The sequence below is a fragment of the Anarrhichthys ocellatus genome, unplaced genomic scaffold (assembly GCF_004355925.1).
Source record: "Anarrhichthys ocellatus isolate YVR2014 unplaced genomic scaffold, GSC_Weel_1.0 scaffold8, whole genome shotgun sequence".
Taxonomy (NCBI): Eukaryota; Metazoa; Chordata; class Actinopteri; order Perciformes; family Anarhichadidae; genus Anarrhichthys; species Anarrhichthys ocellatus.
This window is the reverse complement of record NW_022280038.1, coordinates 448928-472938: the sequence shown is the minus strand read 5'-3', so window position 1 is coordinate 472938 and position 24011 is coordinate 448928. Positions and strand designations below refer to the sequence as shown.

Sequence of the window (24011 nt, the reverse complement as noted above, 5' to 3'; positions counted from 1 at the left end):
ATATATATATATATATATATATATATATAATTCAGCTTAACCCAAAGCAGTTTTGGGGTGTTTTTGCTCCATTCACTGTGGTCTTGTTTGACACTGCAATATTTGAGTCCTGCACCTCTAAGGAAACAGTACAATCATAGCTAGAAGTAGAGAGAACTCAAAAATGTCTTTTGTGCAATATAACACCGTTAAATTGCCATAAATCCTATTACAGAACAAAATGCTAGTTAAATTTCTTTAAAAATGTATTTTACAAAAATTGGAAAACAATGGAATCTATATATCCAACCTATTTCAAAGTGCCAAAAAGTGTTACATGATATATATATATTGAACTATTGATATTTTTACAATCTCTACTTACAACCTCTTCAGCCCTCTCTGCTTTGCCTCTGTGTAAACAGCCTGCAGTGCAGTCAAAGAGTTTTTGTCAGGCGAGTCAATCATGTTTTTTACAGGATCTGGTTAGTTTAAACGGTTTATTTGGGCCCGAAATTTGAAATGCGTAATTTAGAATAAAATGTGTTGAAATATCATAATGTTAAGATTCAATTTGGTTGCTTTTTCTGATGAAAAATCACGCATAATGTGTTTGAGGACCGTCTGAAAGTTGATAATCCAATCATAATTTTAGTTTTTACAGCTTCTTGCTTTGATAAACAGTGTATTTTTTGGCGATTGTTTAACAAAGACATGCTTTTCCATCCCACCGGCGGGTTTTGGGGTTCGGAGGGTCAGGACTCTATAGGGATTAGATTGATCGGCATTAAACAAACAATTCACTAACGGATTCTCATTCAAATGTTTCTAAATCTTAATTGGTGCAAAAAGGTACGTGACATCACCTATTGCCCACTTCAAACCAGTGAGTTGAGTGCAGAGGAAAACCGACATACTGAATTATATTTTGTGTAATAACCAAAACAGACAATGTGTTGATGTAGGTTTCTGTGACTTGATTGAGAAAATACATTTTCAGGGTCTTTAGGTATTTTTACACAGTAATACTGATGCCTGATATTGTGAAGTTAAAGATCTAAATAATGTTACTATCAATAAATGTATTACATAACATACTCTGCATATGGAAGCATGGGACTCAAAGCTTAGGCACTGCAGCAGCAGCAACGAGAGGAGCTTAAGGCCAAAACTAGCTTCTACAAAAAGCTAGAATTGGACAGCTGGTGAGACAACAAAAGTACAGAACTTGTACAGTCCAGTGAAGAATGAAATTCACAACCCAATAACAGGCACAATGAGGGATTCAGAGACCCATCTGCCTCCGATGAGGGCCCACAGTGAGATGACACTTGTGCAGCGCCGGCATGGGGTCCGCCGCGAGTCGCTTCCTACACAGGACGGATAAAAACGAGCGCCCTGTAATATCGTTGGGTCCTGCGTGTTCTAAGTTTTCCTCAGTATCGAGAAAGCTAAACGCTGAAAAATACATAACTAAACCGTCAATTTAAGCAGGGCTTTCCCTCCGCTCTGTCCTGCCTGAATCATACGGCGGCAGGACTACCCCAGATCAGCATTGTGCCGCTCTCTCAGAGGACCTGCTCCGCTTCTACCCCCTGAAAATAGCACAATAAGGAGGCCTGCTAGAAATAGTCCTGCATCGCATCCTGCTACACCTCAGCTTTGAAGGCCAGGTGGCACGGGGGAGCGCGTGTTCAGAGCACGGTCACATGACGGACAGCGCCGACGGGCGTAACACCTAATAGATGGATAGTTACTTTATTAATCCAGCAAGGGGACTTTTTTTCGCTACAGCAGCATTTATGGTACAGGTAAAGCAATAAAAATAACAGAGTAAAAAATATGAAATATAAAAATGAAAATATAAAAATGGAAATGCAATAGAAATAGAGTAAAAATATTAAATATAAAAAATGCACAGTATATACAATGAAATATAATAATATTAAAAGCTTTAACTAAACAAACAACAGTGTAACAGAGTCCTTAATGTGTAAATTACAAAGCAGATCGGTCGCTGCCATGTTCTCCCTGGTGGTGGAAGAGCAAACTCATTTCTTGAACACAACGATCACTAAAATATTTATATCAAACAAGAAAACGGGGTTGGGCTCCCTCATCCTATACCAGACCATTACATTTCCTTTATGTGCCTTAATTAAGTCAACAAATGACTTTTGGGATCACAGTGCGACTATGCCGGCTATAGGTTCTGTCATTTACAAGTGCTCAGACAGATTAGAGGGTTTTGTAGAACCAAGACAGGAATTATAATGGCATGCGGTGAGGAAAATTTGTATGGCGGCAGATAGTGTGCAGGGAGCGATGATGAATCACTCTAATAAAACACAAACAAAAGCCAACAAGAGAGAGAGAGAGAGAGATCAGACGAGGACTTACAGCTCGGAGAGTTGGAGGTGCTGGAAGAGCTGCCACGACAGCGTGGCGAGAGGATTCCTCGACAAGTTTCTGCAGAGGAGAGGAAAAAAACAAAGCGAGGGTTAAATGGGTTGGTTTTTATATATGCAGTATTTCATGTCTCCTGCTTGATGTCACATCTGCTCCCTTTCATCTCACATCCTCCCTTCTATTCTTGTTTTGATGTGAAAACCCGAATAGCAAATCTTACCCTGGGTCAGTTTGGACATTTTAGTTAAATGTATTTTTCTGTCTCGGTTGATATAATCCTGCACTTAATGTATATCCACAGTGCTGTCGTGCGTATCTGCAAGTTGAATAAACTCAATTTTTGTGAAATCAAATAATTCAGCTAAACTAAAATAGAATAAATTAAAGTAAAACAAGACAAGTGGGGAAGTGGATAAACAGGCCTGCATTGATGGCTAAAATAAAAGCAAAGTGCTATTGACAAGAAAAGGGAAACAGGCCTGGTTGTGTGGAGCTTCAGGGCTCTGGCAACTCAATAAAAGAAAGTTGACTGCTTTCTAGTCAAATAATTAAATTGACTTAAGGAACCTCCTGCGGCTCAGGAAGCCACTAAATTCGATAACAAATAGCCAGAGACTTACGAGTGATCCGACCAGAACCAGTTTAAATATGAAGGAAAGTTTCGATAACACTCTTCATAAGAGATATGAGAGCATTTACACAGCAGCGCACTATCAAATCCTGTTATGCAGTCCAAGAGTATCGCTCTATCTGATCATTAGTTTTTTCTGACGTACATGTGCATGGTTTTGACTGAATGCTCGGTTGATGACTCACATTGCTGTACCATTTACAACACCCAATATCACAGCTCACAGTGCCTATAAGGGAACAAGGAGTGATCCACTCAGCCTCTAACTGAAGCGACACACGCAGGAAATGGCATATAGTGCGAGATAAGAGACGTCTCAACGACCAATAGATGGCAAACAGTACACATTTCAGAATACAGCAAATGGGCGTATTAAACATAATGGATTACTCAGATGTTCCAACTGTAACATGCTATGATTGTATTAAAAAAAAATAGAATGTTAAGGGTGGTGTAGAGGTAACTTACTAAGGCAGACAAAATACACGTAAAAATAATGTTCAAATAAATGTAACAATATGACATGAATTTGAAATGATCAAAATGCCAATATGGATAAATAAATAGCAGTATAGAAGCCAACAGCAGTTCATATTTATAGTATTAAAAGAATTTCCATTTAAGTATTTGCCATACTCTATGGCAGGTTAATTTGTATGGAAGACAAATTAGACACTCCTGTAACCAGGAGCGTCACCATGGCAACAGGCAGCTGAGGATGTTGCAGGTCTTTTTCATTTCCTGTGATATCACACACGCACACACAAATGGACATGCAAAACACACACACACACACACACACACACACACACACAGGTAAAACCCACACAGGTATGTTTGCACAAAGTCACTCACACGCTGGTTAAATAATATTGTCACCTTGAAATACTTGTGCAACTGCATTGCTGCTCTGAATACAGGGGATGTGTGTGTGAGTATGTGAAGATGCTGCATGGAAATTTACCTCCCAAAGAAAACCTGCAGTCCCAAAGGGACAGTATTATACACAGAAAGAATACATTACGAAGAGAGAGAGAGAAAAGGTGGGCAAGCCAACAGCAGCTCATTAGGTGATGTAGAGCAGGGCCGCTCTGCCCTTTCGTCAAATCCCCCCCCCCCCCCCCGAAATAGACAGACATTTAGACTACAGATCTCCAAATAGACACACGTCAAATGACAGACCTTAAAAAAGATCTCCAAATATACATAGATTAGACCCCAGAGCTCTAAGTTAATATTAGAGTAAATTAAAAATAGAAGATAAGATAAGATAAAGATAGAAGCTAAAGCCCACAGACCACATGTTCCTGTAGAGCTGGTTAGGTCTTTATTCACTATTACAATCATCAAAAAGCAAAAGCAGCATGTGTTTACATTTAGGTTTTTATGTAGATTACTAAATTATTTTGTATTTCTGTTAATGATGTCACTCTCCCGGATACATTGAAGGCAATAGTTTGACGTTTTGGGAAATAAGGTTATACGCTTTCTTGCTGAGAGTCAGATGTTAAGATTGATGCCACTTTCATTGGACAGAATCTGCAAAAAAATCTAATAAACTTATTTCCAAAAAATGAAAAACCCACTCTGTTTCCTTTATCCTTAACTTCAGATGTTATTTAGTTATGCTACCTTCTTATGAAATGCTCGTAGAGACACTGGAATATCAGTTATGCTTAGGGTAAGTTATGTAAGGGTGCTGCAAATAAAAATCACGTTTTACTACTTGTAAAAGCAAACAAATCTACTTAAGACAGCAATAAACTTTTTAATACACATGAGCCTTAAGTGACAAATGCAAATGGGTTTTTTTACACCTTTTATTGCTGCATACAGATAAGTGAGAGCGAGAGACCTCCTTCACATCTCCGGCAGGAAGTGTTCCGTTTTCAAAGGTCATCCTTCACATCTCGACAAGAAATGTCAGCTAAAATTGGATCGGGAGGGGTAAATGAATTAATAAATAGATAAACAAATCAGCAAATAAGGCATCAAAGCCCGACGGAATGCCAAAAGACAGGAGGTGAGGATGGGGCATTGATTATTAAATTTAAAAATTAGCAGCGGAGAAAATGAATTAGAAGCCAGGCAGCTGTGTTTCCAGGCCTGGAAGGACATACACTCACCAACAAATATATACACATAGACCTACACCGCTTTTACTAGACCGTAAAACAGACACAGTTGCTGTTCAGTCACTGAGCCACCACCGATCATCTCCAGACAGACTCATTTGAATAAGAAATTATGTGATTCACATGAAATTTTCATTAGGTTGGGGTGGAAACTATGCGCTACGGCGACGGATGTATCTGGGTGTTAATATTGATGGCGGCGTCGGCTCCCCAGCCGGAGGGCGACGAAGTGAATGCTAAGCCGAAACCCGGGTGTTTGCTCCTCTGTAGAGGAGGTGCGACTCCTCCTCCCTCCCTCTTTAATAATTCTGTTTGGCACAAATGCCATTGGGAGGGCTCGGCTACTCGAGAGGGTTGGCTAATTAGTGCAGCATCACTGGTGGCTACTGTCTGAGTGTGGGGGAGCTCTGCAGATTGACATTCAGGACCACGCAGAGGAGAACCAGACAGCCACTGAGCGAGGTGTCGCAACGGATCAGCAGCGTGGACGTCGTGAAATGTAGTCGTCATCTGTCAAGCTGAGGAGAGGCAACTAATATTTGCTGCAGCGCCATAAACTAATTGCTTCCTTTTCTCTTTTTTTTACAGCATTTTTTCTAATTCCTGAAATGTCCCCGAGGCCTTCGTGTTACGAGTAATGCTGACGACTGTAAGCTGCAAAAACAAACCTTTTTAAAAAATGAAGTAGAACTTTAAAATATCATGGGTGTCAATCTTAAAAGAAAGTTGTTTTTCTACACTTTTGAAAAGCTGACATTTTAGAGAAGGGAGCTTTCTCTAACGCGGCAGCCATGTGCAGTTTGTTAAATAATGTTGTATTAATAATATAAAAGGTTTAAGTGCTTTGATCTAGGCCATCTCTTGTTGCAAACAGGCAACTGGCGTGTACAATTCAGAGAATACTGTCATAAAGGGGTAAGTACGGTATTACATACACATTCGCTCTGCTTCTCTCTACCATCGACTGACGCAACACAACAGTTATTCAGCCTGCAGCCAAGTTCACATTCAGGCTTCTGTTCACCCGAACCGGCCAGAAAAGATCCTCCCTTTGTCTGGAAACCGAGGAGATTAAATGTCTTCATCCCATCTCAAAGACGCCACGTGTTATTATGTATTTAATATGTTGATCCGGCGCATAACACATCAAAGCCTCTACCGCTCATCACCAAAGGTATTCACATTTGCATTTGCAGAGGATGAACTTACTGCAACCCCTGAGACTGTTTTAGAGCTGGAAAGGTCACATATACAAAATATCCACAGTGAAAAATACAAGTGTAAGCTGCTGATAAGATCTGCTCACGCACCACCCCAGCTTCCCTGCATGCATCTGCCTGGTAACACCCAGAACTTATTTCATGCTTTTCATCCCACCCACTGCAACCATGTATCTCATGGTCCGCCGGTCCGATGCACCATCCTCCGCATGTATCCTGCCTGAATGCACATAGAGATTGAGTATCTGTATGTTGATATGCATGTTCGGCCATACCTGCAATGCCTCTGTCAAAGGCTGAAAAGGCTCATGGGAAATATCTTAGCTTCCTTGGTTAGATGATATCTGCGGGCTGACATCTCACTAGAATTCAATTCACATTTAAATGTAGACGACTGAGCAAAAAAAAAAATACATATCATGCGAGTCCTAAAATATACCCCATCTAATTTTTAAAAAAAAAAAAAAAAAAAAACTTGACAGCTGTACATCCCGCTTCCTGGATGTTTAATTTTTTTTCTCTCCAGTATTACAGGCAAGATTTTATTTCTGGGCTTCCTCCACCCCAACCTCCACCTTATGTGTTGATGCTTTTAGTATTGTTGAGTGTTATTAAGAGCTGATGTAAAATGTGTCTCCCTGTTGCTGCTCAGATTCTTTGAGAAGTCCTTCAAAAAGTGGAGTCTTTTCAACCCAATCTAATTATAGATATTTGTATAACCGCTGCAAAAATGTGCCTCTCACTGAAACGTGGTAAAAGGTAGGGCTAAGGCTAGAAATAAATTGGTGTAATAGATATTTTGTATAAAAATGAAGAAAAGCTGTAAACAGACAGGACACTAAATTTGATTTCTGGTTACTATATTGCATCAAACGCCTACCTGCATTGTAATCATGCAATGACACCAATGTCGAAATGATATGGAGACTCCGGCCCCCTAAGGTTTTTCAAAATCCTGTTTTGACTTACAGAAGAGGATCAGCTGTTCACTTGTCCTTGTTCTGATTTGTGCTAAAAAACAATCTCCTTTTAAGGTTAGAAAGAACATTTCCAGATGATTTTGGCACAATCTAACCTGGAGACACTTCATTTAAAAATGCGGAGCAGAAGCTGACAGGCGACTCAGCGACTGCCTCATTTGTTTACAGTCATTACCTAAACGTCTGAAAAATCAATGAGGTAATGATTTATTAATGTCAAAATGTGGAACATAATTAACAACAGAATCATTTCCACACAGCACATGAAGTTCGTCTTTACTCATACCCCTCCCTAGTTACACATTCAGTACATGTTCTGTCATCCAGCAGCGGTGTTTTGGGAGCTATGCACAGGTAGAAAACAATAACCTGCCATTGCTGGTAAATCTTAAGTTACTGGTTGTCCTCCATAAGTCTGTTTCCCCTCTGGTGAAACTCATATTGGGAATTATTAGCTGGGTGAGACCAAAGATAATTAGTAGTAGGCCTACTTACAGTATATAATGAACATCAAATGAAACCTTTGTTCTTTGTTTATTTGGTTATATTTGTGTGTTTTGCATTTTTGCTTTCGTTTGTTTCTTCATGTATGTACAGTAATATCTGTAAGTGAAATGTAAAAATCTATAAGATATTGTGTCCAAATGGAAAGTAGGAAGGAATGCATCAATGATATGTATCGACACAATAACATAACATCATTTTCCTTCCTTGGTTGAACAATAAAGTGTATTTATTTTATTCTGTTCTATCAGCAACATCCTCTGTTCATATTTTTATTTTCTATTTCAAACCTGTCGTATTAAGACAGCTCACATTGGTCCACAAACTGTTAATCATTTATAAAAATGAATAAGTACATCTCACTCATGTATCTTCCTGATGGATGTGCTTCACTGAGACAGCACTTGCATAGCATTATTGATAGAGAAATAAGAGGGAATGTGCTTAAAATCCCCCTCCTTAGGCAGTTCAATCACTGAAAATATAAAATTGTGAGGGGGAGTGAGATCCATAAATTGTGTCTGAGGTAGCATATGGAATTCATTTCATTGAAACAGCCAAGGAGAAACTTCAAACAGCCACCGCTTCATTATAATCGGGAATATTATTCGCCCCAAATCTGCATCAAGCATAGGTACGAATGGCTCCGGGGAAGAGGGATAAAAATAGTTGATTCTTTAATCTCAGAAAGATCCTCTGGTTGTGGTATATGTGTGCATGTGTCGCGCTAATCTCGCAGCAGAATTCCTCTCATCTGCCGTTAAACCTGTTTATTCCCCCTCCGCATCCGAGCTGGGTTAAATAACATGAAACTGGGACTTCTATCAAAGCGCCCTTGAGCAAGGTACATAACGCTCAGCTGTTTTAATGGGTCCAACTGTTTGTCAAACGTACGACGGCAGCTTTGGAGGATAAACGGCATAGCAGTCTGTATTATGGTTTCACGTTGATACGTTTTCAACTCTAGTGAAGGATTTCTCACCTCATTTTAAGTCGCCCCCCCACCAGGTAAATCCTCTTCTTGTGTCTTCCATTGACTTTGTATCCAATTGTGACGCCTCTACAATTCACCCTGTGGTCTGTCTGAACAACACGTACTCACTCCCAACTCTTCAAATACTGCAGCTCTGTCAGTTAGACTCACACAGCATGTCAGTTTTAGCTTATTACATGCATGGTGTATTTTCAAAAAAAGCTTCCGTGTTTACAGGAAAGTATACAGTTTCCACTTGTTGCATTCATACAGTCTCCATTTTTAGGTTTCTTACGCAACAAAACCACTTGGTTTGGCTTAGAAAAGCGTTGGGGTTTGGCTATAAATAAATAAGTTTCCTATGTAAAATAACTACCTTTTTTACGGAACTAGCAAAGTACAGAAATTACTTTACAAAACTACGGTGAATAAGGTCCACGTTGACTTGGTATCACACGGGACATGGACAGCAGTGTCCTTGGTGAAAGTCCTGTGTTCATTTGAGTCATCCAACTTCCACTCCCATGCGCCCCACTTGAACTTTCTCATTTGCTCTGAGAGTCTAATGAAGACGTGGATGAGTTAACATTGGATTTAGTTGACAGCCCAGTGCATCTCATACAGGCGCCAAAGGGTGCCTAGTGTCCAAGTATCAGACGACAGGTGCCAATAACCAAGCAGCGGCATTTGAAAGTTAGGAGTGAGTATCGTCATCTTAGTTTAGCATGCTAACATTTCCTAATTCGCATTAAAACGTACAGCTGAAACTGATGATTCTGCCGATGGATTAGCTTGTCGATATTTTGTCATTAACCAAAGTATTGGATGAAGCACAATTTTGACCAAATGATGGTGATAGCAGAAAAGTCCGGGATCACAAAGGGCATGCTCCCCGAATCAATCACTGTTTGAGAATAGATGACTTTGTCTTCAGCCCAATAACTCCTGTGAACAAAATGCCTCATGGTGACTCATGACATTAATAACAGCCCATAATATCTGTTACTTTCATTCCAGCAACAGCTTCGAGTGACGTGGAATTATTACTTTTAATAAGGGCCTATTTCTGCCTTTTCAGTATCATTTTATGAATCCTGCTTTCAGTATGATAACACCAACAAATTAGTCTCCCAGTAGTGGAATTGATTGGCTGACTCGAATCTCTAAACAGCATTTTTGTGCTGTTTCTGAGTTGATAGCAAAGGGTGGTTTGATGAATGAAAAAAGGGGATAAAGCGAAAAAGGGTTACGAGCCAACCAGAAAGGCACCTTATGTCCAGAATCACTGAGTCAGGTTAGCACAGTAATTGGAATACATCCCTGCAATATCATCCGAGGTTTCAGTTTGTCAGTGCAATTAATGAAAGACAATATTGTACACAGTCATCCGGCTGATCGTGAGGGAGAGATGCGAGTCATGGTTCCAAGACACAAGAGAACGAAGCCTTTAAGCCATGACTCTAATTATTTTGTTCCTCCCAGATAGGGATGGAGATGTTAAAATCGACTGAGCAATTTAATGAAAAATGTCTTCAATCTAATGAGACAAGCAGAGACTGAACTGCCACTGGGCTGACAGCAATGCCAAAGGTATACTTGAATCTCTTCGTTGTAATTCCGATTGCGTTTGTTAATCATGCAGATGAAATATGCGGAGCTGCAGACAAAATTATCGGAGGGAAAGCAGTGGCGGGTTTGCAGTGGAGTTTTTCTCACAGTGGACCCATGGAGAGAAGTTCGCTGCTTGTTCAGTTGAGGGTACACACTGCCAACCTGTTCTGGCCTGCTGCTTTATGAAATGCCTCTCGCTGAAACGATAAAATGTTAGAGTTGATTAAAACACCAATAAAGACACCTGGGAGTATTTTTCTAGATGACTGCAAGAAACATGCCCTTTCTACAAGACCTTGTTTCTCAGAGTGCTTTTCCAGCAAGCAAGCAAGTCAACACAGCATGATTACGATAAATACATTCCATAGTGGTATTTGTTCGCTAAATAGCAAAAACAAAATAACAGCGTAATGGAAGAGTATTCGCCTCATTTGTTTGGGCAGAGGTAATAATGCACCTCAGGACCAGGTCATTTCTGTTATTGGGTTCAAACAACATTGACCTCCATTAATTTCCATCCATGTAGTCAAGGGTAAGACATTGAAGATGACCGTGTGTCTTTTGCCCATAGCAGGACTCCTTAAATATGGGAGTAAGTGAGTGAGTGCATTTTAGACATAATCCAGAGTTTTCAGAAAAGTGACCGAGGCATTTCTACCATTTGGACCTCAATCCAAATCTACTGCTGCCTGGAGCGGGCAGTCAGAACAGAGTGCAACACATGGGCTTCTGCATGTGCCCATTTGTAATTCCACAGTCCAGAGGACTGGATGAAGCATTGTCTCAGTTAATTAAAGCATTTCCACAGAGCCTCAGGCTTGGCCCCTGTTTCTGTCTTTGCCACAATGATTGTTTCTCCTCAATAACAGAGACAACTGCCATGGGAGCTGTTGGACAATGGACATAACTCTTAAGAGCACTGAAGGCTTCCGCAATCAAAGCTCTTATCACCTAGATGTGGACCCGGGGAATCCTGTGCAGCTGTCAGAAGCTGCAGGGTGAACTATTGGAGAAAACCTCAGTTTTTACTGCAGACTTGCTGAACTCCAAACTTCCAAGAGGATTGGTTTGGAAAAATCTAATTTTGTTCACCCTTGCCCTTAGGGGTTATTGGGAGAGGGTCTTTAAGTGAATTTAGAGTGTCTGTAGCTGTAGAACATTTAAACACATAGTTTGTAATCAAATTGTTGCATGTATTGTTGGAAAAAGTATTAAAGCAAAAATAGAAACATCACACTGTGAAATAACAATGTCGCAGGTAACACAAATTGGTTAGCTGCTTTGTAAGCCGAATGCACAGAAATGCTTTGAGCTGAATGCTAATGTCAGCATACTAACATGCTCACAGTGACATTGCTAACATGCTGATGTCAAGCCCTTTAATATTTACTAATGCAACCATCTTAGTTTAGCATGTTAGCATGCCCATATTTGGTAATTAGCACTAAACACAAAATACAGCTGAAGGCTGATGAGTATGTCGGCAGCCTTGCTGGTGTTTGGTCGTAAAACAAAATGACTGGACAAATGGTGCTAGATTGGAAAGGGAAGGGATCACCAAAGTGATTCCAATTCATCCTGAGGGGAACATGAATGTATGTGTGAAATGTCATGGCAATTCATCGAAGAGATGTTTTCAGTCTGGACCAAAGTGGTGAACCAGCAGACCAAATATGTTACTTTTCATATTATATATACTATAATATATTGCCACTCATCACACATTGGTGGGTGTGTGTGGAAAATTACTATAATACATAAAAATGGCCCCAACTGTTATAATATGTCACTCTTAAGTGCAATAATTTCAAGTGACATTTAACTGCTGTGCTTTAGCTAATTTTAGCCAAACATTTAATCTGCAAAAATGGATTGCTTTGTCTGTAAAATAACCAGTAACTATAACTATAGCTGTCAAACAACAGAATAGAATGTACAATATTCCCTACTGAAAGAGGTATGAATTTACTCCTGTATAGTAAAATACTGCAGTAAATATAAGTTACTTTCCATCACTCTAAAGCAGCGGACATGTTCCACATCGACACATATTACACCCCGACACCAATATACAGCGTTAGGTTACAAATGATCCACTTGTTCAAGAAAAATCTACCATATTTTGCAAATTGGACATCAAAGCCTGCAAGCATCACTGTTCATTTTATGATTTTGTGCACATCATCAATACACTAACAGCAACTTCATCTCTAGTTATTTTAATGCAGTGTAGGAAGATGAATGCACCCATCAACTATTGACACTTGTGCTTGGTTGCTTCCATCAGGAATGCAATGCCAATGCCACGTCAGTGTGAGACATTGCCAACCTAGCATGCTGCCAGCACTTTGTAGTAATGGAGGATCTTTCATTCATTTCAAAGGAAGCCCTCCCTCTGTGGCCGTGGTGCAGCTTAGCCTCTCATCGTGCATCTCAAGATAATGTGAGTATTGGTTACTCTGGAAACCAGGAGACAAACTGCAGGCAGAACTGAATTGTTTTTAATTACATTTGTTGAACATTTTTAAGAGACAAAACACGGATTACTGTTTGAGAGAAAAAGACGTATATAATATAAATAAGATCCCCTCATTACATAAAGGGTTATGTCATTTAGTACACTCCACGTTTCTTCAAATCTAGCTGGTTTTACGCCAGACTCCTGTGTCTTCTATAATAGGTTGTTCCTATGGTGATGCCAAAAAGCTTATATGAGACTTGGGAAAGCATCCGCTCAGTGCACCTCTTCCTATATGATGTCCAAACAGCTTGTTAAATACAGCAACATGTAAGAGCAAGACAGCCAGTGGCCTGGGGTGTCAACTGTGTACGCTTTAGCGTCTTCGAGTATTTTTACAATCTGATGCATGAAATGGGGACTGTCTCCACTGCTTCCTGATTCATTAAAAGAAAAGAGGAAAAAGAATTGAATCTGAAGAGCAGTTTCTCCTTGACAGCTCAAAAACACTGGCCTCAAGGACACTATATTTTCCTATGCTTCACTTACTAGCACAAAGATGCAAATTTATGGAAATGTAGGTAAGGGTATGGGGAATGAAGATTTACTGTCTAAGCATCTTCAGATAATGCGTTGTTATCGTAAAAGTGATGGCCTGCCACAGACACCCTTGGCAACAACTGCAGACACATAACATGGATATGTATAGGTGGTGTGGCAGGTGAGGGGGGTCACGACAAGGAGCTTAAGTTATACATGACAAAAGTCATCTATACATAAAATAAATGACTATTTTTGTCATAAAAGGCAAACAGTTTTTTTCAAAATCAAAAACCTGATTCTGACTTTTTACATTGGTTTTTACTGAATAAAAATGTATTATGGCATAGAAATGTAAATGGAGCTAAACTGTAGTGATTGCTCTGTTAGCCTACTGCATTGATTAGGTATAAAAATGAATAATTCTTTTAATAATCAATTATTGCCATTGCAGTTACTATTCTCACTGTCACAGGGGAAGTCACATAGACAGCTAACGCAGCAGAGCTATATTAAGTATAAGCTAGCTGGTGAGATAGCCACAGATAGCCGTAGCTAAAACTAAAGGTAAATTTACTGATTTGTTGATTTACTTTTCCCTAACTGTTATCCCCAACTGAATATTCTCTCTATAATTCAGTAAATTATTCCACATAGTTAAAGGCGGCAGCAGCTAAATCCTGAAGACGAAAGCAATGTAGCTAACTCTTGCTAAACGGTAGCTAGCTTCTTATTGTCTGCCACATTTTTTTCACCTTAGAAGGATTTATGTGATTTGTAGGCTCAAGTACCTTTAAAACACACACTTACATGTGTTAAATTGTAAATGCACATATTGTATGCAATTCAATGTTAATAGTCGTCGTAATAGTAATTTCTTTTAAAAACGTATTCAAATCAGAAATGAATATGGACAAGATGAAAGAACACATTTTGTTTACTGCATTTTCTCCCTCTCAGTGTAGTATCTGCATTCGTATTGATCAAATCCATCTTGACAGACTGCAATAGGCAGTAGTGACAGACAGTAGTCCCAATAGTTACCAAAGAGCAATATTACAAAACTCAATAAGGGGTTAGCTAGTCTGAAAATGAGCCACTATAAATTATTTCAAGCTAGGCAGCACTTCTGGAATTCTATATTACAGAAATAATCATATTAATCCAACAAGAGGCATTTTGTAAAATTCACCAAGGAACTGCATCAAAATGAATAAATATTCCAGAGGCAGTCAATTGGAAGTAATTACTTGACCAACTCCCACAACAATGCTAAGAATTGCTCAAAAGCATAATAATAGCAGATTAAAGAGGTGGAAATAATTTACTCTAGTCCTGCAGACAGATCCTGCCAAAAGAAATATACTAAATAAGAGGCGTTTAAAGGACTTTAGTAGCATAGAGTGAAAGCAATAATAGGGATTATTAAAGATGGCAGTTAACGCTGACATCAAATGCCTCCTCGCTGCACTGAGTCAATGTATTCTCCAAAATCAAAGGTTCTCCTTCTAAACGGTCAGTAAATAGAAGCAGAGATTTAGTGAGCAACGGCTGTTTGTCAGCTCAACCAGAGTTGTCATGTCTAACATCTGCACAGCTGGCAGCTTCTCTGAGGCCCGTGAGCTGAATGACAATGATAAATTCAGGTGGACGGACCCCGTGTTTCAGAAACATAACCCTAGCAGGTGACATCCAAATCATTCCCACTCCCGCCAGCAGAAATGAGCACGGAGACATTCAGAACATGAAAAACGGCTCCGCCACCCAGCCGGAGAGGTTCCTCCCAGCTCGGGTACAGCTGGCTCCACTCAGTGGGCTGCAGGTTGGGCCGCCTCGCTCCATTAGCCTGGAGGATCCATTTATCCTTTCATCACGCTGCACTCCTGCAACAATAACACCATCGCCTTGCCATGCATCACACATCGGGGTGGCTCTGGCCAAGTGGCGTCTCCTCAGCGTCTCAGTAATGTGTGATGGTTTAAAGAAGCTGGGAATGGGGAGCTAATCATGTCGACTCAGGTGCGAGGGGGTATAAACTCCTCCTGAGCGCGGCGGGGGCAGAGACGGGGGCAAAGACCGGTGAGAGACGAAGGGACGCGAGATGAAAAGAATAGACGATGATGACATCACCTGGGAGGAAATTTAGCATTTGGGGAAGCAGTTCAGCGTTTTGATCACACTGAAACTGTCAGCTTCCTGCCCTGTTTTTGTGCAGACTATCAGACAACAGTAATAACCAAATAAAGTTATTTTTGATTATTGTTACATTTACAGTTTTTTTTTTTTTTTTTTACTTTATATAGTCTTAATATATATTAATAACTTGTTATTGTTGGACAAACAAGCTGTGCTCCTTAAAGTTTAGCACACGGCATGATTTTAATATTCTTCCAAGGAATCAATCGACAATTTAACAGCTATGAAAGCAACATATAGAATATTAACAGCAGCTTAGAAATCAAACTGCGGCAGCCCCTGTTTTGCAACGTGCAGGCAGTCTGCCAGGCCGTTTGAGCTGATCTAAAGCAAACTTGAAAATCCCCAACCAGGGGTCTGTATGGTCGAGGGGCCAGCAGCTTGTTACATCGCTGTCTCGCAGCTGAGAAGGTGTTGAGGTGTATACGGTAAAACAGCAGCCCGGACTTGCCTGGATGATTGCCACTACCGCACAGCAACTCTCAGCATCTCCCAGCATCCCCTCTGCCGTAGCTGTCATACACGGCCACCTGGGGCTGCCATCTTGACTTGTTTTGACGAGGCTGGCTGAGTGGAAGGAGGAGCAGGGGCAGATGGTACTGTTAAACTGGCAGGGGTGACGTGGCTGGCATCGAGCCGGGCGTCCCAGTGAGTCTCAGACAGCGGGAAGCCACCTTGACCCAGCCGGGGCTGCCAGAGCTTAATTCCCATCACCCCACTGGAGACAGAGGGCCGCGGGCCACGCAGATCCAGGCCCACTGAAGACAGACAGCCCGGTCTCCCAGCGTCCCCTAGGTCATTGGCTAGCACTCTGCCAAACATCCTATTAGGGATAATTCTGTGTGTCTAAGTTCAGTTTCTGTGGCACTAAATGCAACAACCTGATTACTATGAGCATACTAATGTCATTTTTTTAATGAAGAGGAAGCTAAGGGAAAGAGGGAGAGGAAAGGTTCATGTGGAGAAACCTAATGTAAAAACAGAAAATAAGTCAACATTTGAACATGAAATGATGACGAATATATTTGGAATACAAGACCACTAGTCTAAAGCCAAACTAGCAGCGCTGTGAGGCTTAGACACAGAGGGTGCTTTGAGCTAAATGCTAAGGCTAGTATGGCAGCATGCTCACACATCGGCTTTATTTCGAAGTGACTTAGTTTGCTGCTGGGTCTGTACCAAAGGGGCGAACCGTCAGCCACACCGACATTGCCATCCACAGAGCCATGCCGCGTGTATTATAGAGCCATGTATTGTGCAGAATTGTGTGCAAAGCCAGTGGCTGCCTTCAGTAAATGCAGTCAATAGAAGTTTCAAACAGGCATGGCAAGACCACAATGGTGGTTCCTTGCCGCTGGACTCACTTTCTTGAGGAATATATGAAAACAGGCCAATAAGGAAGAAAGGAACAATCAATATCTACAATATCCACCCTACGGCATGTATTCCCCCATGGTGGTCTTATAGTGAACTAATGTTTTTTCTGTTTGCTTTTACATTGGGGTGGAGTGTAAGCCATAACAGGAAAACAATATATATGGCTTTTCTTGGATTAGTGAAAAGAGCAGAAAGCAGCATCAAGCTGTGCAGGAGGAAGTGTGGTGAAGCACTTTCACACAGAAACACCATTCAAACCAAAGGCCAGAGCAATCCTCTCTCTAGTCTGAGTTAGCCAGTAAGCCAGCTGTGAAGCCAAAAAAGGCTATGCCAATGTTTCACTCTACGCTGACATGACTTAATTAAAGTGCCATAGCCTTTCTTTAACTTCTTCAGGTTTAATTGGATCATTAGCAGAACAGATTTAATTACTGCCAGAGCCGAATGGTTTGCATTAAATCTGCACCTGGAAAACTTGGTTGAATATCGAAAGCTGAACGAAAACGGAGCAGTTTGTCAAGGGGAGGCGGTGCAATGGACTGACTCTCACACTTCAGTCCTGATTGAGTTTGTTTGCATTTGGCAAACATGAAGCAAAACCCCCCCAAAAACAGCCACATATTCATATTACCAGTAAATATACTGTAGATTGTCCAGTGAAAAGGAAATGAAACCAAACTCACATTAGTATCGTTCAAAAGAGATTCAAATTGTTGGGGTTTAAAGAATAATCTGCATTCTGATGGACAACCACAGATCCAACTCAAATTCAGTAGGAAAAGATAAATCAAAAAGCTGTATAAAAAACTACCTTTCTATGTAAATCTCTCTTCCTGCACTCCTGTACCTCCAACTGCTGGCTGATGTAAAGGCTAATACGCAGATAATATGAACAGATGATGCTAATATTACTTTGAACTGGTCTCAACTGCTTCCGGTAACTGAAGCCATGTGCCATTTTATTTTTATTTAAAGTAATATGAGGTACAAGAACTGAGGTGAGCAATGGCCAATCAGCATTTTTGTGACAAATGACTTAACAGTAATCCAGTGCATTGATCCCCGTAATTATTATTGTTTGTGTGGCAGAGAACGTACATTTCCGAGGCACGATTCAGTTTTCAAACAAAAATTGAGGAAATACTTTGAATTGCCAAATTGCCGTTCACTCAATTTCAATTGTCTGAATGAGAAAGATACTCATCACTTAAAGAAAAAAGGATTAAAAGACACATTCAAAAAATAGAAAGCACAAGCAAAAGGAAGCGTAATTAGGAAAGCTCCGATGTGGACAGTGATAATGACAGCAGAGTATGAGTGTGTGCAGCGCAGCACACTCATGGTGACATTTATCAGAGAAGGCTCTACTGATTACCAAAGGGTTCAGTGAGTCTTAAGCTGTGATTGCTAACATCACTTCAGAGTATTTTAGACATTTTGGAGAGAGGCAGTGAGTTTGCGCCTCTCAGAATCATCACTGACTCCAGCCCTCTCATCTCTGCGGCTGCGATAGGAGGCTCAAATACAGTTCTTATCTTTTTTTTCTATAAAATTGTGCCGGCTATTTTTAAGATCAATAGCCATCTAGACTGTAAAGCCGTTTAATGTAGAGTCTCAAAAATCCATACACACTCTACTGGCTTAGAGGGCACACTTCATTTGATCGCACTTTACATGTTGTCATGAGAATAACGTACACACAACAAAAGCACACTTTGGAATACAGCAGTGTAGAATATAATGGCATAGTACAAATTAGAGCTGAAGGATTTAAGGAAAATATCTAATTGCAATTTTTCTGACCAATATCTCAATTTAAATCCAGTCCAAGTGAACTTCTATGTAAGCTCGCCCTGCTTCCTGTAGAATAATCGACTAATTTAGCCCACATGTATATATGTACATTACATTGGTGGTGTTATATTTATTGATAACAGCTACTTACTCTGACATTTACAATAATGAGGACAAATTGGTGGTCGGTCAAGTCTAACACTGTACATGAACTCTCGTCTTTGCTGTAGCTGCTTAAGCTAAGGCTAGCTTCAGAGACTGACAGGATTTGCAACTTCACAGCACTGACTCCTCCTGGTCTCTATACAGACGTTTGGTAAACCCTAATAAACTCTTAAGCACATCAGGTATTCATTTAAGTGCTTAAGGGGAGATTATGTCAATGTATTACCTCTGTTATTTGATGTACACTCAACAACTGCAGAGCTCCCCGCTACTTTTCCACCAGTCGGAAATTATCACCCTGATCGTTAATGTAGAAAAGGATTTCCCACTCTGTTGGCATAAACAATGCGCCCAGCTCACACATCAAAATGGTACACATTGGAGTTAAGACATTGTTTATCATGTAGTTTGCAATTAGAATTGCTTTTTGGAAAATTAAACTCACGATTCTGACTTTAAAACAATTAAATAGTCATATAATTATGGCCAAAATTGTTTTAATAGATTGCAATAGTGATTATACTAGAGAAGAAAAAGATCTTCTGTCCATTATAAAAGCTGAAAAAATATTTCCTTTTTCCCCATCATCAAAGTCAGCCTCATCTGTTTGTGTCCCAGGGAGATCAGACCACTACCACCGTTTTATGGCACCGCACGGCATCAGAGGCCATAGGCTCCATCCAGAGGCCAGGCTGCAGAGCCCCCGGCATAGTAAATAGCAATCTGCTCGGGTGAAATCCTCATCCTCTTGTCCAAACACATCTGAGGGTTCCTCGCCGGTGTCGTTTGATTGACAGCGGCCTGTGTCGGAGGGCTTGGCGCTGTGTACACTCAATGTCAGGCCTCAGCCAGACAACTGTCTGTCAGTTCACAGGTTGCGGAGTGAGTGGCGACTGATGTGGGAGGATGGAATAGGGTGGAATCGTGACGGAGGGGGAGGGAGCCCGGAGCAAAGTACTGCCTCGAGAATCAAAGGACCTCATCTGGCCTCTGGGATTTGACTGCTGCTGCTGCTTTTAGTCTCGGGCACCAACAGTTACCGCTGTGAAAGTGTGGAGCGTGATGACGCTGCGTGTTCAAAACCCCGCAACCACAACTCGAAAGCGCTCCTTGGGCCGAAGAGGACGGAGCGCTGCTGAGAAGCTCCCGAACGCCGCCTAAAAAAACAATCCTTCACCGAGATGAAAGCGGACTATTTTTCGCTGCTTTGTCAGCTCAGGTAAACGTAATGTTGTCTCGCCTCGATCATCCCCCCCCCCCCTTCGGTTGTTCAACACTCGAGAGATCAAAAGCAGCGTCGCGGAAGGTGAAGGCATGCGAGGTGAGGATGCAGTGAACTGTCGGCGGGAGGTTTGAACTTGTTGGGTAGGATAGCCAGCTCAGCGCTCAGTGTTGCAGGCGCCATCGATCCAGTCACGCCAGTTGACATGAAGTCCCTTGAGACCGAATGTCCCTGCGCCGCAGATTAACTGAAGCCATATTCCTGTGGCTCACCACGACCCGCAGCCACCCACCGCCGTCTCAGGACCGGCAGAGCCGTCGTTAAGCATTAGGCTCTGTAAGACTGCCGTGATTGTGGATGTAAAAATCGCCCGCGCAGCCTGGCTACTCTCTGTCTCTCAGAATGGGCCTCGAGGTGAAGGCCTCCGTTCTCCCTTCGTGGTGCTTTCATGCCTAATTTCTCTGTCTCTTGCTCTTTCTCCCCATCGGAATCTGCTGCAGCCACAGTTTCTATTTCTAAATCTCTCTTGACTGTCTTCTTTATTCTATTCCACTCAGCTTTTTAGGCTCGGCTTGAGCCAGTTTCTCCGTCTCCGACCCCTCTTTTGACAACCTTTCGTCTTCCTGTGATTTTTACTAACACCGGCTCGGTCCTGCGATCTGGCGTCAAAGTCTGATTAAGTGTCAAATAAGGATCTGTCAAACCAGAGGACAGTGCTTTGTGAGTAATGCATTGCTATACAGTGTATAACAATCATTACACATTGCTAATATTTTACTATACATTGTGTGAATGCCCCCCCGCATTTCATAGCCATGCATCACTCCGACATCAATTTGTTCAGACGTTGACTGACCGAAGCAAGAAAAGTAATTAAAGCCCCAAAGAAACAAAGAGGGACTCACAAACATACACAAACACACACACACACACACAATCAAACACCTACACGCACAATCAAACACGCACAATCAAACACACACTTCCATCTAGTAATTTAGCCTTAAGTTACCTTAAATGATTTTGACTAGGAGGTAGAAAGACTCAGAAAGCTATTTGGGTCTCATTTTTCTAGGTTTTTGACAGAACTTCTATTGGTTTTTTTGTGGTCGCTGAGATTTGGACACGATACAAAGTAGCCAGATTTATTTGAACTCGCAGTCAGGCCAAACTTATTTGGAAGAGGTAACAAAGCTGAACGGAAAGCAATTGCACAAACCTTAATGAACTTTGACTTCTGCCAAAGTTACAGGTATGCTACCTTTCAAAATAAAGTAAATCATAGTTTTTTAGGGCTGGCTAGCTTACAAACCTTTCATTTGAACACTTAGTAGCACCATTCTGGTAATGTCGTGTTCCCAGATGAGAACAGCGCTATAATAGCCAGCAGAAAAGACTGCCAAACCTACAAAATAAGACACAAATACTAAAAACTCAACATTATCCATTAACGTTCAACGTCAAATAGTTGCCTCTTAATACATCCATTCTCATCAGAGTAAAATGTGCAAATCATTGGATTTCTCACTTTTATCTTTGGTTTGGTTAGCCAACTTGTGAGAAAAATATGTCTCTTTATATTGTAAGAAGTTTGAATGAATTTAACAGTCACTTAATAACTGGGCAGAGAGAGTATGAACCGATTGTGTGAGCTGTGAGAGCATGATATTCATTGTGTGGTCTATTTTATTAGCTTTCATTGGCAGGCAATAATAAATCATTAAAGTGGAACACAACCTTAATACTACAACAAGCATGAAGTTAAATGATGGAATTCCTGTGAAACAAATGGTGACAAAGTCTAAAGTCAAAAAGCAGCTTTTGGCATGTCTCACGATGCTTCCTGTTTGACGGAACACCAGAACCACTTGTCTGTACGTTGTAGTCAGAGACGTACTCCCTCGGCAACACTGTTCTGGCCACAGAGCTCATTGTATAGATGAACACAACCAGTATAGACCTATAGCACGGACTGATGCATTCCATTCACAGCCGGCGAGACCGTCCCGGAGGTCAAGCCGTGGCAGATAGTCGACCGGCGGGCAGCCGAGTGTTTCCCCCCGCAGTCCACACAGCCGGCAGGCACCATTCTACATGACACCACTATCAGAGGGTGGCAAGCCTCCGTGTTTGTGTTTACAGTGAGATTAGCTACACGCACATCCAGGCGCCGGAGCATGAGGATGGAATGTAAATTTGAACTGAGTATAAATTCATGAATAAGCTGATTCAATTTGAACTGCTTGTTCGCTCTCCCAAACCTCCACGTCTGGGAAATAAGCCTTATCACATGCCCCGTTTAACTGCCACGTCTAATGTGTTCTCCTCTGTTGTTGAGCTGTAGTTTTTCATAAGAAAAATAGTCACTTGTTTTTTTCATTTTTTTTTAAAAGGAAAAATCCATTTCCCCCACCCCAGAATACAAACTGGAAAGCCAAGCAGTCTGCATTATCAAACACCGGTGTAGCAGCACAGCAGCTGGCACAGCGGTGATGCGTTTGATGGTCCGTTTCCCACACTGAAGAGTGATTTCATGTGGTGAGTTGTGGGTGGTGAATTATTATTTTTTTTGTTTTAAATGGCGGGGGCGGTCTACTACAAAACCTAATGTTAACACACTCGGAAAGCAGGAACGCTACCACGCAGAGCACAGTGGGCAGGAGCCGAGAGTGAGTGGGATCTCTGAACTGAATTACTGTTGATTCAAGGTATGTAAACACATGCACTGAGCTCAATGACGCATTTGTATTATTTGATGGGAATGAAGGCTCACTGGAATGAACAATGTTGGTCTCTGAGGCGGCAACCTCTTGGTCTGAAAAGTGAAAGCAATGTGGAAGTGCCTTAAAATTGCATTCTTTCATATGGTCATCAGGGGGCGACTCCTCCGATTGCAAAAAGAAGGAGAAAATGATTACTTGTCACTTGATTTATTACCTCAGTAAACATTGTAAACATGGGTTTATGGTCTCAAACTCTAGTTTCAAGTCTTTTTCAATACAGCATGATGTTCCTTTAGTACGTTATGGTCCATTTAGTCAAGTAGACCATAAAGCAGGGTACGCTTTAGGGCGTGGCTCCCTTGTGATTGACAGGTCACTACCACGGCGTTGTCTGGTCTGGGAGTTGTCTGTGTTTTCGTCTTACAACTTTAACCCTTTCACAGTGTGTTTTCACTTCATGAACTTTACAGTCTGTGGTTCAGCCTGAGTGTAAGAGGATGTCCTTCTCCAGAGCAATGCTGGATTGAGGAGGGACAGGGGAAATTAGTACGACTCACAGGATTCTGTGCTTAGAGCTGCCCAAGACAATTGTGATTGGTTTAAAAAAATACACTCAAGCCATAGAGTTCTTCCTTTTCTTTCTCTTATACCAGACTGATAATGTGTGGAGTCAGAGCTTTCTTGTAGAGATAGGTCATGGCTATAAGAGACCAGGGAAAAATAAACAGCTGTTAGTACATGTTAGTACAAAAGGCATGTGGTGACTCCCACAGAAGCAAAACTTTTTTGGCCCTACATTACTGAAATCACTGTTACAGCTTTGCACACACAGCTGAATCTGTATTGTGATGTATGCTGTAATGCTATGCAGTCAGAAATCCAAACACGGATGGAAATGTTATCCTCTTGGGAGAAGTACATGTGTTTCTGTTCCCTAACATTTACTTTGTCGGCATTAACTAATCGCACAGTAGATTTTGATTTCGGAAATTGTGATGTTCCTCCTTCAAAGACCTGTTAATGTCTCAATGTGTATCAAAAGAGATCACAGCTTTAAACCGCTAAAACTAGACTTAGGTTTGGCTTTGCTACAT

General features: G+C 41.2%; 1 protein-coding gene across 5 annotated transcripts in view; it reads right to left on the bottom strand.

Moving 5' to 3' along the window:
- Positions 1 to 24011, bottom strand: part of ntrk3b (neurotrophic tyrosine kinase, receptor, type 3b) — a 148273-nt gene that overhangs the window by 106592 nt on the left and 17670 nt on the right. For all 5 annotated transcript variants that reach the window (XM_031848519.1, XM_031848523.1, XM_031848520.1 and 2 more), the window contains exon 3: positions 2380 to 2448. In XM_031848519.1, coding sequence (XP_031704379.1) covers positions 2380 to 2448 — 69 coding nt within the window. The remainder of the gene's footprint in view (positions 1 to 2379; positions 2449 to 24011) is intronic.